Source organism: Grammomys surdaster, unplaced genomic scaffold, assembly GCF_004785775.1.
Source record: "Grammomys surdaster isolate TR1022 unplaced genomic scaffold, NIH_TR_1.0 170, whole genome shotgun sequence".
Lineage (NCBI taxonomy): Eukaryota > Metazoa > Chordata > Mammalia > Rodentia > Muridae > Grammomys > Grammomys surdaster.
Window position 1 is genome coordinate 14,492,993 of NW_021604618.1, and position 19,460 is coordinate 14,512,452.

A 19,460-nucleotide genomic window follows, 5' to 3' on the forward strand; every position below is an offset into this window, starting at 1 on the left:
TCTGCCCATAACACACTAATACATTGACCTGCATTTTGTTGAAACATAGCATAAGTAATATTATTAGACTAAAATAGGATCCAAGCCAAAGTAGATTTCAACATGTGTCTGGAGATTGGGAACCTACTGCACACTAAGAAAGATGGCCAAAAGTGAACATGCTGTAGAATACTTGTATTTGCAACCATCTAAAACACTTAATTCTTAGAATTACACAAAATCCTACAGAAGAAAAAGGGGGCTACTACTACAGGGGTTCTCCACTGCTTCTCAACTAAGGCACTTTCCTTTTGTCTGTTTTATTTAAAATTACCCTGTGACATTTTAGTTGATGATCTGCCACCTGGCTGAAATAACTTCTATCTCAAAGTAAACCCTTGTATCTATGATTTACAAAATAACCATTTAATTCAACAACTTTGCTTTTTAAAATTTAAATCCCTCTGATATCTATTGTTAACATGCTTGGGGGAATGTTATACCACTGCTTTTTGTAACTGATGATTTTTGAAAGTACTTCTTTGGATTTGAAATAGTTTCTACGGGAAATTAGATTGAAACTAAATAGGTTTTAGCTATTAAGTACTTAAATCAATTTTAAAATAGGAAAGCAATATAAACACATCTCCAGAAACTATTGTTCATTTAAAAAAAGATGGATTGACAGCCTTTGCCTTTTATACATCACATTAGGCCATTTCCTTACTGAACATGACATTACCAGATTTGTCTGTGGAAAACCCATCAGATATGATGAAAAGAACCCAACTGTCACACACCATTCTTCTCTCATTATAGAGAGGAAGGAACACAAATACCCATGTATATATGCATGAGCTTATGTAGTTTACTGGAATCTCTTCCACATCACTGCCTTAAGAACAACTAAGTTCCTAAGAAGTACTCTCTATTGAAATATCACCTGTACTTTATTATATTCTCATCCTCTGGTGTTATCTATCATGACACATCATTGCTTAATTACTTTATCAAACAAATGTTTTTCCAGGAAAGTTACCTTTCTCTGTGAGCAATCAAACAGTAGCTGGAGAATGAGATGCTAATAATAGAGACTCCATTTATTCAAAACATACATTGTTTGCTTAAATTACCTAACACAACAATAGCAATGCTTCCTATAGATAGGAATATTAACTCTCGCTGAAATACTTCTCAAAAGCCACCATCATAGTTCCTAATAAATACTTTTTGTGAGCCAGCATATCTCACTATATTGTATCCATAATTCTCCAAAACAATAACCTTTCTACCTGTATAAATTAGAATGATGGAATTTGACAGTATCTTGATTATGGATATAATTCAACTAATAACATTTGCTGTGTATTCATTCCATGTATTTCCAAGTGCTTACTCCACTTACTACCATGTGTCCCACAGAGCTCACCTCTGTGAACCCTTATCAACTCCTTTCAAAAATACTGCCTTCCAGACAGGTTTGATGCTTTCAAGATGTATCTGGTAGTTGGCTTCCTTTCTCTTGGGCCACAGTTTGTCTAAAACTGCTTTTCTCCACATGTCACAGCTTGTATCTGGAATGTCTTTCCTTTCTTAGACATTAGTTGATACTTGCAAGTCATTCCTCCATTGCTTCTTTTAATAACTAGTTTAATAGTTGCTTCCAGTTTTTACTATTCCCTGAGCATGTCATTATGTGTTGGCTCTCATGATCCTACCTCCTACTTCTGTATATACTTCTTTACTGAATTCTCTTCAAGCATGCCTTCAGTGTTCTGCTTCCTGCTGACACAATGAGTGATACAAATATGATCTACTTCATCTTTATAATTCTATAAACAGATAATATCAACACTATAGCCTAATGAAATGAATGTGTTTTCTTTTATTATATACATATGCATTATTAGCTGGAGAACCAGAAGTGTACTATGTATTTCATACTTTTTATATAAACAATATTTTCTGAAATAAAATATATTATGAAAATGAAGTGTAAATATACCCAAATTAAATGTGAAGCCAGGCAAAGTAAAATATGCCTTTAATCCCAGCAGAGGTAGGTAGAGGTTGTCAATTCAAAGACAGCCTTGGTTACACAGTGAGTTACAGGCCCCTCAGGATTACATAGTGAGACACTGTCTCAAAATAAATAAAATTATAGATGGATAGATGATAGATAGATAATAGATAGATGGTAGATAGATAGACAGATAGATAGATAGATAGATAGATAGATAGATAGATAGATAGCGACAGCAACTACCCACAAGAAAGTATCTTTTAAAAGGCAAATGTAGCCAGTCCTGTCTATCACTAAGATGTTTACAGATTTAAGTATCCATAGATTGAAAATAGTTGTGTCAAAAAAAGAAAACAATTATGCCTACACTAAACAAGCATGTTTTATTTTTCTTGCCATTAATCTCTAAATAACACAGAATATCAACTCTTTCTGGAAAATAATCACTTGTGAATACTAAAAAACTATGACATATGCACAGGTACAATGTTGGCTGTTTTCTTTTCTGCCCTCATAGCTATTGAGTGCTTCTATTTGTTTTGATTTTTAAAGTAGTCAATTGTTCTGGCTTCACTATAAAATACTGACAATAAAGTTGGACAAGGAAATACTGGAAGAATTGGAGATAGGAGGTACACAAAACTAAGAATAATCTTATTTTCTCTGGTATTCCCCAACCCCTGGTGCTTGGACTGTGTAATAATGTCATTTCCCCTTTGTCGTTAAATGTACTAGTTATTTTATGCTGTTAACAATATCTGATAAACTTAAAGGCTATTCACATCTACTCTATAACTCTATAGCCAATTCTACACATTGAATTTCTTCTGTTGAAGAATCATGTATTCGTTTCTTTTCTGCAGATTGTTTCCTAGATGACATCACTGTGATAACAAGTAATTCCAAGGCTAGAAAAATGACAAAGATCAGTTTGTTGCTTATTATCCACCAGCCCATCTGCGGTACCTGATTAAGTCCAGAGGCTGATGCTTGTACCACATTCCCCAGCGTGCCCAGCGCTCATACAACAGATGTCTGTTATTCTGAGGTCCATGGGTTTTGATGGGAAGGCTACTCTTGTAGGCTCCCTGTGACAGATACAATAATATTGATTGTAGTCCATTCTCTTACTGAAGTTTGTACTGAATAAAAACTAGTGTTTCCCTAAGAAGATAACTTACCAACTAAATGGAAATTATATAGAGATTATATATTCAAGCTCATCACTAGAATGGTAGATGCTTTGTCACTAGAAATGATAGTTATAAGAAAATGTTTTAAATAATCTTTTCAAATAATTTGGTCCTATGTTATTTAGGTAAATGAGAGTATATATTTTACTCTTTGAAATTCAGGAATCTTAATTGAAAAAATGCTATCAATGACAAAATTCTTGTAATCCTTAATTGAGAAACTGATAATCATTCTGATTTAAGAAGTGAACTAGATTTTTAAAAGTTTTGTTTCACTTATAGATGAAAGAAGAATAAATGTTTACTTAAAGGCATGGTGTTATAACCTTTGGAGCCACCTGTGTTTTATCCTAGTGTTCTGAAAATTTATATCTGATATTTCAAGTTTTAATTAGTTATAACTGATTCTTTTCAAATTTTTTATATGGTATCCATGCACTTGTTGATCCCTAATCACTGGGGCTGAGAACTTATGATAATATCTTAACTCCTTGAACTCTGGTTTGCAAGTGTCTTGAGACTGCAATGAGATTACATATGTGCATGCCGTCTTTATGTATTTAATAAAACAGAAAAAATAGGTAAGATACAAACCCAAGGTGTTCTTCCTAAAATATCCCAGTATTTAAGGTCTAATGAATGGAAGCTAAAACCAGAAAGTAAAGAATCTTGATTTTAAGTGTAGCACATCCATGAGAGAAGAGTATTTGCTTTTGGAACTAGATTGCTGTCTGCCTGATAATGAAAGGATGAATAGCAAGCCTGTCACTCTTTTGCAGTCATTTATGATAAATCTAATATATTCGGCATCATCCATCCTTAGTGGTCAAGCCATATACATTTCTAGATGCTAAAATTTAGGATACCTGGGATACTACCATGCAACAAACCCTTACTACCAACAACTACACTGCTCTAGATTGACAGTGATAAGTGGTGAGCTATAAGGGAAAACTGGATGTAGAGATAACTCTAGCCTACCTGGGAAGCTTTCTGAAGACTCAAATATCACCAATGGTCCCCAACCACACCTTTGATTGATCCTTCCTCCACCAATCATCCTTGAAAGAATTATAAATTTTCCTAGTGTCTTAGAAAAAGTATTTTTCATACATCTGCACCTTTGGCCTAATTCTTTTGTCTTTTCCTGGCAGTTCTCACTAAGATGATTTGATGTGTCCTCTAGCTGTTGTCGTTTTTTTTTTTGTAAAAAAAAAAAAAGAGTCATTTGGACTAAGAATACAGATTATGAGATTGAATTTGTTATCCAGTATCAATTACAAAGGAAAGCATTATTTTACAGTATCCTTAGTGGACTATAGATTAATACCATTGACTTTATTTCATTCCTTGTAAATTTTGCTTTTCTACCATTAGTAAATAGAAATTCACATCAATAGACTAGTCCTGAGCCCATTTTATTGTTTCTCAATTATTTTTTAAGTGCATTTACAGTTCACCAATGGGACTTCTTATTTTTTGGTGTATATTGCCATTTATTTATATTTCAAATAATTTATATGCACAAATGAAAAGGACTATTATCAACAACTCAGCTATGACAGCTGCCGAATTTCCAATGAGAAACTCAAGTGAGCTGGCAGTGCCTAAGCTAACTTTGCAGAGAAAATTACTATACCCTAGATAATGAACCAAACCTTCCTCTGTTTAATGACTCCCTTAGTTGTGCTTCTCTGATCACTTTATCTTCTACTATGTGGTATTTATTTGAAATTGTGTTTAATTTTTCTGAGCTATGTTCCTTTATATCTAACAAGAGAATGTTTACTTCATTCTGCGTTGTCACAATCATGGAAAGTATGAATTGACTAAGCACATGACATGTGCACAAACTAATCATGACTATTACCTCTATCTTTTACAATAAGTGGGCATTTTCATTAGGATCATAAACTTTTGGCTTCCTATGCTTATAACTGCCTATATAACTGGATTACATATGTTTATAATGGAGTTATATTGTCAGTAGCATGTTTTTTTCTCAAATGAGAGTTAATCCATATGAAAGATTTAACTCATTGACAAATACACTTCCAGTTTATTTTATAGACTAGTAGTGATACAGATCTGCAAATTTCTCATATGCTCTAACTGTTGAACTCACTGCTAAAACTTTGTAAATCAAAGAATGATGGCTTTTGAAAGTAAAGATGTGAAATATGTCATTTATTTTAAGATGTGACTCAAGTTTAAGAAAAATAAATCAAGAGTATGCATCTCAGAGGGCCAGGGGAGTTCTATAGATTCTCTGTTAGTTGTTTAGGGCCACCTCAGCTTGCTTCTTAAATATTATAGAAAGCCAATAATCTGACTGAAAATGAGGTAGATAATTCATGAATTCTTTGATTATGTTTTTTGTTTTTGTTTTTTTTACTTTCAGGCATTCTAAAATACCAAACACAAGGCAGGAACCTGCCTTATTTGGAATGATTATGTTTTTCAAGCAGGATGAAGCATGGCGTGTTGTTTTAGAGCAGAAGGTAACTAAAATATTAAGCTGCTCTCATGGAGTCTGAGATTCCTCACATAGGGCAAACTGCAGACATGTTTTTGAGTGGAGGGACCACTGTACAGGTAAGGGATAGTAAAAGGGTCTCAGTGGACTGTTCTAGGGGTGGGCAGCCAGATCCAAATGAATGAAATGGTTCAGGCACTGTGACGGTTAAAATGAGAAAAGTCTCTAATGATCTCAGGCATTTGAAAACTTGGTCCTCAGTGGGTGGAGCTGTTTAGGGAGAATGAGGAGATGGGTCAGGAGGAGGAAGTATGCCATTGTGGGTGGGGCTGGAGAGCTTATAGCCTCATCCTAGCTCCTTTCCCTGCTTGCTTTTTCTTGTTCAAGATGTGAGCTCTCCTTTTGCTGCTCCAGTCACCATCCCTGTTGCTTGCTGCCATGCTGCTCCCATCATGGACACTAGTCCTCTAGAAGCTGAAGCCCAAATAAACCTTTTCCTCCATAAGTTGCCTGTCGTGGTGTTTGATCACAGCAATAGAAAATAACCAATGCAGACCCAGAGAATGAAATTCTTTTAGTTTACTAAATGGAGAATATCTTTCAAAATTACCTCATGTGGGGGGAATGCTGCTATGTATGAGCCATTATTGATAAGCTTACGGATACCTAAAGAGAGATGAAAAAACAGAGTCAATTTCAATAAAGGTTTTCCTTTAAAGCATATATAAACTCACATGGGACACAAAATTATTTTAAGACTAAAATTAATTCAAATGACTTCCATAGCCATGCCAACCACAGGGACGGTCATTCTGAGAAAGAGACTGGTACTCAGCCTATGTGTGTTCTTATAGTATTATTTGCAAGCATTATTGTTACCTGGCAACAGCCAAGTATGCTTCTCCCCACGGTTACCTGGCAACAGCCAGGTAGGCCTGCCCACTATAAAAGGGGCTGCTTTCCCCCTCCTCTCTCTCTTGCTCTCTTGTTCTCTTGCCCTCTTGCCTCTCCCTTCCCTCTGTCCTCTTGCCTCTCCCCCTTTCCCTTCCCCCTCTCTCCACGTGGTCATGGCTGGCCTCTTCTTCTTCTTCTTCTTCTTCTTCTTCTTCTTCTTCTCCTTCTCCTCCTCCTCCTCCTCCTCCTCCTCCTCCTCCTCCTTCTCTCTCTCTCTCTCTCTCTCTCTCTCTCTGCCTCTACTACCCTCCTGGTTCCCCTCCCCATGCCCTGAATAAACTCTATTCTATGCTATACCTTCATGTGGCTGGTCCCTCAGGGGGAAGAGATGCCTCAACATGGGCCCGCTGAGACATCCCCTTACATCATTGGTCCCCTTCCATCATTTCAATCGTCAACACAAGATTTCATTCTGCCATATCTCAATGTGATGTGTGGTGAATTGTTAATTCCCACTTCATGGGAGAACATGAACCAAGAAATCCTTTTTCATCAACTTGTGAATACAGCAAAATTTAGTCAAAGAAGAATTTTCTACTTCCATCAAATGACAGGAAAGACTGTTACATCGAAAAATATTTGCTTATGCTAAGTGAAAAGGTCATAAAATATCATAGTCAGACTTGTCATCTCATTGAAGGTATGTACGTGAAGTTTTCTTTTGAGAATGAATACTGAGAAAACTTTCTGAAGAGGAATTTTTGCTATGATATTATTTATTCATATATATGAAAGAAATATATGTGCCCCTGAAATATGGACTTATTTATCATAGTGCAGACACAATTGCATTAAGTGCTCAGTAAATAATTATAATTCTATGAGAGTTTATCTGAGACTGTTGTACAAGTGTTTAGAACAATATTTTCATGTGATAAAAAGGACTTGAGAAAATACTCTGTAGGTTTTATAAAGCAAAAAGTGCATACAAAATACACACTTATATTTGAAATAATATATTTTAGTTTTTTTCTATAAATTTGCCACTGATAACTTTGCTTAGGAATAATTTTTATATTATTTTAGCTTTTCTGTGGTTAGTATATTTTCCACAAAAGAAATACCTTTAATAATCATTTTAAAATATCATATAAACCTATAATTATAAGTTTCCATCATATAGGAAAAATTTTCAGCTCATACTCTGGGTATTATAACTTTTGACTCTTAGAAATTTTGCAATTGTTTTGGATAAAGTTTTAGTGTCCAAGGTAATAGCTTTGATTGCTAGATCACAAATGAGCAATTAATCAGAAAACAACAACAGCAACAAAACCAGGCCCTGAAGATTCTTCTTTACCAAGTAAACATGGGACATGATTCTTTACACCTGCACTGTTCTCGATCCTAGCACAATTAGGAAGCATGGTAATAGCGTCCAAGTGTTGCCAACATTTAATTTAAAAGATTTTAGAACATTTGGATAACTTTGTTTTCCTCAATTTTGCAAATCAGCATCACAATTAAAAGGTCAAGCTTTGTATTGGTTTTGTTTTGTTTCCAATTCTGTGTAAGGTTGCAGTCTTGTTCTAGCTTCAAATCTCCCATTAGCTTTTGCATTTTAAACTGCTAACCCCAGGAAATCACAGAAAATTTAATACGCTAAAATAAGTGGCAATTTAATATTCCATTTAATAATCTCTCATAGATTTCTTACACACTCTTGTAGACTTTCAATTATTCTTTATTTCTATGTATTGAGAAAATGGAGTTACATTAGACTAAATAGCTTTGTAATTTGCTCTTTACCTAGTGAATTGTGAAGATCTTTCAAATTCAATATGAGCTAGAAACTAATTTTAACCTCTGAGTTGAAAATCTGTATCATAAACTGTTTAATATAGAACAAATAAGAAATAAATTATATAAAGTATACATCTACAGATAGAAAAATTTAAAACCATGTTGATAATAAGAAATTACATAATTTTTAACAGTTATGAATATCTAAAATTATGAATGTAGTAAATTTGACATTTCTAATTTTATATTATAAAAACATGCTGAACCTTTCTAACCCTACTTTCATTTAAAACTGCTATTAGTTTAGGATACATTTTGTAATTATGTATTTATATGTTTCACATTTTGAATCTTTGACAAATGCCCTCAAAATATATTTTTAATAAAAATTAACAATACAAAATATTTATAGAATTTGTTTCTGATATGTTTAGTATTTCATACTGAATGGGAAAGGTAAAATTTTCAGTTATTATGTATGTAACTTTTCTATTTTAAACTGTGTCTGTAAAATAATGTTCTTACCCACTTTTGATATTCCATTTTCATATTTGGTGCGTTCCAGCATGTGATAAACTATCCTGCTTCGAGTAGCATTGCTGAAGAAGGTGTCCTTATTGTTTATTATAAAGCTGTTAAGACAAAGTGATTGGTTTTATTATTCAGAGCAGAACACAAAATGTATTCACTATTATGAATTCTTGGGTATCCACCTTCTGTCCCTATAATTAAAGGTAATACTAGTAAAATATTCTAGGATGAGAGAGAAGTTGTCTTCTTTCACAAAATCGACTGACAGATAATAGAAACTACAGAGATCAAATATTTATCTTAGCATCATCTTTCAGTTTGTAAAATGGTCTTGGTATTGTTATATGTCCTGTTTATCATAGAATAAAAGTAAGTTAATCATTTACTGGCTAGTGTTTATGCCACCTCAAGCAATGTAGCTCCAAGTAGAGCGCTTTAAAAATTGATGTTATTCCCCTGTGCAGAAACTTTCCACTCCAGCTTATCCAGTCTTCAGAGCTTAGTGGTTTCCTATGGTTCTCCTTTCCCCCTGATACCATAAAATGTGTCTGCATGGGAAGACCACAGGATCCCCAAGAATGTGGATGATACAAAAAGCAAAGGAGGATTTCACAATGAGAGAACAGATCTGTTTAAAAGTTTATAATGTACTGGGAGTCTCCAAGAAGTGGAATGGTCTGGATCTTACCGGATTGTAAAACTCTGCTTTTAGACACTTGAGCTCTGTGTACAATAAGCCATCTTCTGTCAGATATTTTATGTGAGAGTATTAATTATTCTATCCCTTACTTCCTCCTCATCGCACATATTCAGAGAGTTACTAAGGTAAGTAACTTTCCTGATAAATCACCTGTCTCCACGGTACATTTCCATTTTCCTGAGTGTCCAGGTTCCTGGACTAGACTGTGAGATGATCATCTTCCTAACTTCAATTTCCACCTGATTTTACAGCTGGCTGTCATGTGAGCACATCCCCCTACTTGTAGCATGGCATCGGCATCTTTGAAAGGGCCTGATTAGCCCTCTTACTTTCCTACAATGTCTGTCTATACTTGTGTTTGAGCCATCCCCCCAACCCCAGTCTTACTTCTGTATCTCTGGTTCTTACATTTGATTGCATAATGAATTGTATAATTACTATCACCTTAAAAATCTCCTGCTTTCCTGGCTTCCTTTTCTTTGGATTTTTTGATTCTCCTGTAACAATTGCTCTTCTTTCTTGTTATCAATAATGTCTTCACGTTCCTAAAGAGGCTTTCCTCTTTCAAAAAGGTTTCCCAGATCATTTACACTGAAAATGGCCCACTCTTTGCTGTGACATCTAATCCATGGTTTCTCAGTGCAGAGGTTTTTACCCAGCCTTGTTTATCGCAGTCTGCACAGCTGCCCCTATTATTACATGTTGAGTTCCTCAGTGTTTAATATTCTGCATCTTCAGATATACTAAATTCAGAGCCTTAGTAACTATAGGCAGCAGAAAGATTTAACCCTACCAGTTCTTATGCAGACAAGTTAAGTTTTTGGGAAGTTGTGTTATGGAGGAATTAAGCAGGTGGTATAAGTAAACAAGTAAATAAATAAATCCAACTTGTTTCTGTGAAAAAATGTAATTATGATAAAGTGAGTGATTGGGGCAATAGGTGATGGCAACAACTTTCTGGTATGATTTTTCTTAGATAATGATGTCTAATAGATGCAGACTAGTAGGAAGAAAAACACCCTGCAAAACTCAGGGGCAGAATAGGTCAGGAGAAAAGTAGTAATGATTCTGCTGGAGCTCCACCAGAACAGTTGGATCATGGACCCAAGGCTTGTGTAGCTTCACTATGTGATGCCTGCAAAACAGGGGAAGAAAGAGGTGCACAGTGATGGCATCTTGGTGAACATAAACTGAAGTTTTTGGTAAATATCAGTGGGACTCTACTGGGAGGCACAAGCCAGATGTTTTCATGATCCGATTGGTGTATTTCAAAGACTGAGATTGTTCCTTTAGTTTTCAAAGGAGGAGAAGAACATTTTGTTTCACCTTATTTGGTGCAAGCACAGATCTTTAAGATTCTGAGAAGGTACAACAGAAAACCGATGAAGGCTTCTGGGTTGTGAGCTCTCTATATGTGTGAGTCTATGTTCAGTCTTACCCTCATCTCTCCAGAGCTGGAATTGGAAAGGATAGTTTTATGTGCATCTCCACACAAACATACACATGCATGCACACATATACACATATATACACAAACACACATGTGCACATATACATGTGTATATATACATGTACCCACAAACACATATATACACATACACATACAATTTACACAAATGTGAAAACACATACACATGCATATACATATATACCGTATATCATATATTTCTCTATATCTGTGTTTGGCTTATTTTATTTAGATTTACCATTATTTTCTTTTCTGAACTATTTGTCCAAGGGAACTATGGAGGCAAAGGCAAGACATATATAGTAATGAACTTTGTAATTTCATTAATGAGCTGTAGAACCTCAATAAAATATTTGAATGAAAGCATGGACAATTAAACAGATATGAAAGAAGCCAAGGAAAAAGAAAAAGATTTGTCAGAGTGGGAGGTGGAAAGATACGGACAAGAAAAGCAGAGACAAGTAGCCTTCCCTAAAGAAATTCTCAGTTTCTCTAGTTTAATAAGATTAAACCAACTGCTTACTTGCTAAATTAGTGTTGTTAAAAGCAGCCCTATTATTGTTGCCATTATAATTTTAAATGAATTGTTTTCTGCCTTAATTATTTTAAAAAGATTTATTTTATGTGTATGAGTGTTTGCTTACATGTATATATGTATGTATGTATAATACATATGTGACTAGTGCTTGCAGATGCCAGAGATGTTGTTGAATCCCTTGTAACTGGAGTCACAGCCTCCAAGTGTGTGCTGTGGCTCCCCTAGCACTAGAGTCAGACAGCTGTGAGTTTCCATGTGTGAGTTCTGGGTTCCCTGTAACTGGAGTCAGAGGCATTTGTAAGTCTCCATGTGTCTACCAGAAACTCCTCTGCTGATAGTATCAGGTGCTTTAAATTGTTGAGCCATCTCAGCATCCCACAGTTCTTACTTCTAATAAATATTTAGATTACCAGTCTATAGATTAATATTTGATTATTACTTGACAACACCTGAATCATGAAATTTATATAGAATCAAATGTTCACTTAGTGCTGTTTCTAAGTTAGACATAAACTCTAATGCAATAATCCATTCTCTGACTTATTTGGTGGCCAATGGGAATATCCCCAGCTATTTGTCTTCTATAAATAAGCTCAGGAAATGAAAACTACAAAAGCAGGACATAGAAAAGAGATGAGCACTCACTGGTGAATCCTGGCTCTGCTGAAAGGGCCAGTGTAGCAGTCTGACTCCTCCAGCTCCGGAAATGCTGACTTGTCAAGGACCATTGGGTTTTGGGACATCCACTTCTTGACTCTCTTGAAATAGTTTTGTACCCTGGAATGAAGTCAAATTTCAGAATTAAATAAGGTTGTTTTCCAAAGCTATGTTAATTTTCTGTTACAGCTTTCTTAAGTATTAGAGAAAAATGATTCCAGGTGATAGATACCTACCACATACATACACACACCCACACACACACATGCCACAAAGATATACCACACAAACATACACATGCATGCACACATATACACATTATACACAAACACACACGTGCACATATACATGTGTATATATACATGTACCCACAAACACATATATACACATACACATACCATTTACACAAATGTGAAAACACATACACATGCATATACACATATGTACACACACATACATACACACACAGAGAGATACTCACATATCCATGTACACACATGTAGACACATACATGCAACATGCACTTTCATACACAGATATGTGCACAATACACACATGTATATACATACTCATGTTTTTAAACATGTACAAATGTGAATGAAGATATGCACATGCATACAGGTATTTGTACACACATACACATGTATATACATAGACATATTAACATAAAACTCACACACAAAAGTGCATGTATATAAATGTACACATATAAACACAGACATCCACCTATATTGCACACACATTTACATCTCCCCCACATACACATATACACACATATACACTCTACACATTTGTACGCACTCATGCACACACACTGACAGAGACACACACATACTTCTGCTTTCACAACTAAGAAATAAGTAGTAAAATAATCCTGCATTGGTTTAAATTCTTTCAGAGAAATAATAGCTGTGTATAAAACATTTTAAATTATCTTACGTAAAAGTGGCTACAGGAAGAAGTATTATTAAAAGGCAGCATGCTATATTTCTTAAAGCTGTATGTATGTTGCACTTGTGAACATAAATTACTCCCTGACTCTTTATAAAAGTGTGAAATTGCATATAAATGAATATTGTATATGTATTCTAATTGAATCATTTTTATCATTTTTCTTATACCGAGTAAAAAATAAATCAAGACATAGGACTGACCTTCTGTATCGATTCTGAAAATCTAAATTCTGTTACTATAACAACAGCTGTTTTCATTTAAAAATACCATGCAGTGTTTTCAGTGATAATGGTGTGCTGCTGGGGATTCTTGGTGTCTTTTGTGCTAAAGAGGCCAAAATATCAGGAAAAGTATCTCTAAACACAAATATAATCTATCATGACATTAGCTTTGTCAGAGTTTGAACTTCAGAAAACAATTAAGATAGCAAAATGCAAGCAACAAATACTGTATTTTCAGAATTAGCTCAAACAAGCTTATGATGATAAAATTACCATGAGGAATTTTAAGTAAGAGTTAAATCCTGCTGAAAAGCTGAGGATGTAAAAAAGATTTCTTACCAAGTCAGATGATCACTGGAATTCCAATATGTTCAGTTTTGGGGGAACTACAACACTTATTTTAAACCTAAACTAACAAGCAGTTTCTGAGGTGTTCAGTTTATTGATTGTCGTTATTAAAGAAAGCCTTTGAACTAATAAAATATACTTGTATCCTAAGGTCAATGCAAAGACATGTAGAAAACATGAGTAGAGATCAATTTCTCTAGCCTTTTAAAATTCAACCTTGCTTTTAAAAGGCAACAGAATATGCATATTAGATGAACAATAAGAGCTAGATTTGCCAGTTTCTGAAACTAGACAAAACAGTTCAATGCTTGAGCTCATGTTCTCAGCTCTAAGGACAGGAAGTGATACCATTTGTAATATAGTAGAAAAAGGTCAGAACAAACCAAAGAGCAACTCCAAGGACACTTGGATAGTGTAGACGAATGGCAGCACCTAATGGCTCACGTTCTCTGGCTGAATTAGAACAATCTAGAAATAACTGAATGTATAACATTTATAGATGCATCTTAAGATTATCACCTTCTGTTGTTAATAGAAAATAAACTCTATTACACTTAGACTTTCATAAACATTTTCTAAGAAGGAAAAATAGTCTCAGGTGGTGAAATGTCTTCAACCCTGGATTTAGAACTAGATCCCAGAGCCTGGTTAATTTATTTCATTGTTCTTTGTTTAGTTTTTCCATTATTAAATGAACATCTTGAGAACTAGACATATAGTAGAAATGGTGCAGTATGTGTTCAAATTGTCACTGTAATAAGGTGGAAAATGAACGTTGTATTACTTTTTATACAGCTCCAAACCTTGAAACCAACACAATTTATCACATTATTAACACCCATACATTTTTATTATATTGGACATCTTTTCAATGGTGGATTTTTAGGTAAAAGATGAAGATTACTTTAACATAGTTTTAGTGTCTTTATTCAAATATGAGTGGAAGGTAAGAAAATTCTAAGGAAATAAAAATACAGATCAAAGGGCTCAGAGAATATGACTAAAAGACAAACTGCTGAAACATTTGTGAACGTTCTGGATTGGACTGCAGAAGGGGATCATAAGGGAGTCAGCTATCACCTCCCAGCTACAACACTAGATATTTCTGTCCTGTCTTCCTTGCACATTATTTTGATGATGCTTTAATACTGGGACATGAAAATGGTTTGTAAATTAAAATTAAATTTCTGTAATTATTAGCTATTAGCCTTAGTTATTTTATCTAAAGGTGCCTAGAGATATGTTGATCATCAGAAGCAAGTAAATGCCCAGACATTTCTATCCCTAGTGTTTAATGGCCAGAATTATCAAAACACAATTATTTTTTCTATTGCAAGAAAGAAAAAATACTAATAAAGTGTGCACATTAGATATACATTTTACACTCTACTATTTTAACTGACTGTGCCTAAAAATATTGTAAATATTGACCATTTATGCCTGGCTTTTGAATACACAGCATTTACTTTTTTCTCAGAATTCAAATTGAAAGAAAAATCAGAATCAATTTTTCTTAGGTGAATATGTAAATAACTATAAGCAAGCAACAGAAAAATTTTCCTTTCATTAGATGCTCATGCTGTGTATTCTTATAAGCCCTTTACTTTTTGATACCTACCCTTCACAACTCAACTCCATGAAACAGAGAAACAAAGGAAACTGCTTGCAACAAATTAAATGTTAGGGGACAGATTATCTTAATATTTCATATAAATTTTATGAATTTAAACAAAAATAGTCAACATAAATTATCACAAAACAACATGATATAGTATTCAGTTTTTATAGTTTAGTTGAAAAAAAAAAGAAAACTTGAGCACCATATACCAAAGACCATTTTACAATTATTAAAATGTTTCAAAATTGTCTTTTATACTAATGCATATGCTTAATTTGAAACTTAAGTTAACTTCAAATTTGAACTATGATAATATTATGTAAAATACTTTATATAAATTTTAACATTCAAAAATTTATCATTTAGCAAAACTCTTAAAAATGCCTATTCAATAGTAAGTCTACTACTAATGACACAGTTGAAAAGTTAAATCTGGAACAGTTAAAATGGACCCAGACAAAAACATGTTGTTTAAAATAGACATAGTGTTTAAAAAATATTCTCCCATTACAATTTATAAAGTTTAAAATTATGTTCATTCATTTTCTTTGACAAAGTCATAGATTTACCAATCTTTTACTAAAACGATGTTACACAGTATGTTTCTCTGTGGTTTGCATCATTCTGAATATTCTAGTCTATACACTGTTACTCATGGCCTAGTACACTGCTACCTTGATGCTGAAGTGGTTTTTTTTTTGTCAATTATTGTTTTGAAATAGAAAGAAAAGTAGTTATCAATATGAAGCTTTATTTTGTTGTAGAGCCTTCCTTAAGTGGACATGTATGTCTTCCATTTGAATAGAGTTAAGATTAAGATACAAGAGTTCCTCTGTCTCTAGATTGTAGCTAATTCCTTTTCCATAGCTATCTGACTGCAGTGGATAAAGTGCAGATATTTGAGATGAAGCTCATGGAAACAATTTATTTTCATACCTGGGCAAGAAAAGCAGGTTAGAGGGATAAAGGATAGACCTGTAACACAAAAGTTTCAGAATGTCTTGGGAAGCCACCATTTTCTACCAGAAGCTACTCTCTACTGCACTGTGAGAGGTAAGAAGACTGGACTCACAGTTCAAAAGTATTTCCAAGTGTACTATTCTCATAGTCTGTGAGATTATCATATAACCAGTGGTCCTGATTTTTTAATAATCATTTTAAAAATTAAATTTCTTGAAATACTAACTTACAGTTCAAATATCCCTTGCTTAGTATTATATCTTGAAGACATTCTAGATTGACCATAAAAATAATAATATAGAAATTATATTTGTGTGTGTATAAGACAAGCCATATTAAAATTGTCTCAGGAAATCTACAAAATTTTCTTTCTAAAATTTATAACTGATGATAATGGATATTCAAAGTTTCTCTTCTTTATATTTTTTTGTAAATTACAATTTGGTAACAAAAAATATGCGTCTGTTACCAACCTGCTCATTGATTTGTTCTTCTGGTCAGTATAGTAACATTTCTTCCTGAAAAGAAAAACAGAAATGATTTGAGTAAAATACAGTTAGGCCAGAAAGTTACAGTATTCAACAATATTAAGGTATAGACACTCCAGTTTCATACACTGAGTAAATAAAGACATTTGAAATCAAGCCATTATGTTATAACAACAAATTGATGTGCCTTTAATTTCAGAAGTATAATGACAATTTAACAAAACATTTTAAAATGCACAAATTGCTTTTGAATACATTATTTTTAATTATTTGAAAGTCTGTCTTCTGTAACTCAGTACATACTAACTGTATTATTTACTTATATACTGTATAAAGTCATCAATCCAATCTATCCATACATCTTTCTAAATGTATATATAAATGTCCTAGGCTGTTTCTCTGTTGGCATGACAAAACATTCAGTAAATAGCAACTTGGGCAAAAAAAAGTTCATTTTATTGTATATTTCTATGTATCATTTCCTTATTACGGGGAATTGGGGCAGGAATTCAAGTCAGGAACTGGAAGACAGGAACTGAAGCATAGGTCAAAGAGGACCACTGCTTACTAGCTTGCTTCCTATGGCTTGCTCCTTTTGTTTTCTTATTCAACCTGGACGACTTGCCCAGAGATGATGCTGACTACATTGGGCTCAGCACTCCCACATCAGCCATTAATCAAGAAAATGCTCCACAGACATGTTTCTAGGCTAACCAGGTAGATTTGCAATGAATACATAGCTCAGGGCAGCACATTGTGGTGAGAATAAGTGTTCACACCTGAAAAGAACATTTATACCACCCTTTTTAGGGCTCAGGGAACATTATGGAAGAGGAGGCCTGAAGAATGTTAACAATCAAAGGACAGGGCCAAAAACTGTGAAATGCTATTTTTTGGACTTGGTGCAGTCATTGCAATCATGAATGCATGCCTGCCTATTGTTGCCTGAATAGGTCTTCATTCCACTAATTCTGTCAACATTCATTCATCGTTAGGGAGAGATTCATGGGGCCCTACCCCTCCCTAGGGAACTACTGACTATTGATTGTGGCTGGAAAAGGAAGAATAATTGTCTTCAGTTCTGTACCTATTGGTGAGCCTGCAAGTTGATAGTTCCATGTCTGTGGCCATGTGGACAGCACTGGTTAAGTTCAGTAGCCACAAAACACAACAAAAGACGTGCGTTTGGGAAAGAAATTTAAAAAGAGGAAGTGTTACCGTGGCATGGTTTCAGAGGTATAATAGTTAACTTACCTTATCTGAATTCAGGAATCTGATATTTTGGGCCTTCCAAAATTCCCTTCTATCTTTACCATTAAAATTTCAGAAGCTCACTGACCCCATGGTACCATAATTAGTAATTAGTTTGATGTAGTTATGAATGGTCAAGAAGATCTTTGAGATGTCACAGATGTCATACTTATTTTCAGTTACAGGTCGTGATGATCTAACTCACTTGTCAACTTGGAAAGATCTGGAATTTACTAAGAGGCAACTGCTATGCATTCCTATGGGGGGGGTCTCTTTATCAGTTTATTTGACTTGGCCAGATCCACCATGAATGTGGGTGGCCCTTTGGCAGCTCAAATAAAGAAGGTGGAAGAAGGAAACTTTGCTTTTGCCTCTCTGACTTTGCCTTCCTGTTGGCAAGTTCATCTGTGCTGTTAATGCTGCTTCTGCCATCCTTCATGGACGTTAGAACCTAGCTTCTTCAGACTGGCAATATGAATGAAGACTAATGGCTTTCCAGGAATTTTCCGAGCCTAAGCAGTAGATTGAGACTGCTGTGTCCTCTTGTTCTGTGGACTGACCATCTGCCATGTTCTCAGCCTCCTTAGTGGGAGATTGTGAGATAATCATTGGTGGACTGTCCAGACTGTAACATGGAAGCTAATCCAGTAAACTCCCTTTACATATATTCAATAACTGTAGTTACTAAAGTCAGATATAAAATTGCAGGGCTTGCTTTCCATACACTAAATTTGCATTTTAAATATCTTCATTTTTTTCAAACATAAACAAAAGTTAGCATTTACACATTAGTACTAATTTGAAATCTGTAGGTTTTCTTCTCTTTTTTTATTTAAACAAAGTACTATTGATTTGCATTTGTTTCTTTCTTTCTTTATTATCTGTCTGTCTAACTGTTTATTTGTTTAATTTATTTGTTGCTGTGTGTGCAAGCATGTAGGTCAAAGGGAAGTTCTTTCTCCCATCATGTGGGAACTAGGGGCCAAAGTCATATCCCCAGGTTCAGCATCCAGTACCCGATGAGTCATCTTGCTTACTCAAAGTTTTAGCTTTTCTTTGTTGAATATAATAAGTTTCACAAGTAATGTTTTAGTGGATAATTTAGAATGAATAATTAATGCAATAATAAAACTCTTATTCTTAAAAAACCTATATGCCTTTTACTAATGATGATGATAATGAATGATAATGATTTTATATAGTAATTCCTCTATAATATAAAGGAATTAGTTCCAGCATACACTCCATATATGGTACTGTATGGTTATGTACACAGTTATCTATACCATTGGTATAATATTTGTATCTAACTTATAGATATCCCCATGCACATTTTAAATCATTTCTAGGTAACTTAA

General features: G+C 34.3%; 1 protein-coding gene across 1 annotated transcript in view; it reads right to left on the minus strand.

Moving 5' to 3' along the window:
* Positions 1–19,460, minus strand: part of Ano3 (anoctamin 3) — a 258,830-nt gene that overhangs the window by 85,054 nt on the left and 154,316 nt on the right. The window contains exons 7-11 of the mRNA XM_028766961.1: positions 16,837–16,881; positions 12,251–12,382; positions 8,894–9,000; positions 6,282–6,337; positions 2,969–3,090 (exon numbers count right to left, since the gene is read on the minus strand). Coding sequence (XP_028622794.1) covers positions 2,969–3,090; positions 6,282–6,337; positions 8,894–9,000; positions 12,251–12,382; positions 16,837–16,881 — 462 coding nt within the window. The remainder of the gene's footprint in view (positions 1–2,968; positions 3,091–6,281; positions 6,338–8,893; positions 9,001–12,250; positions 12,383–16,836; positions 16,882–19,460) is intronic.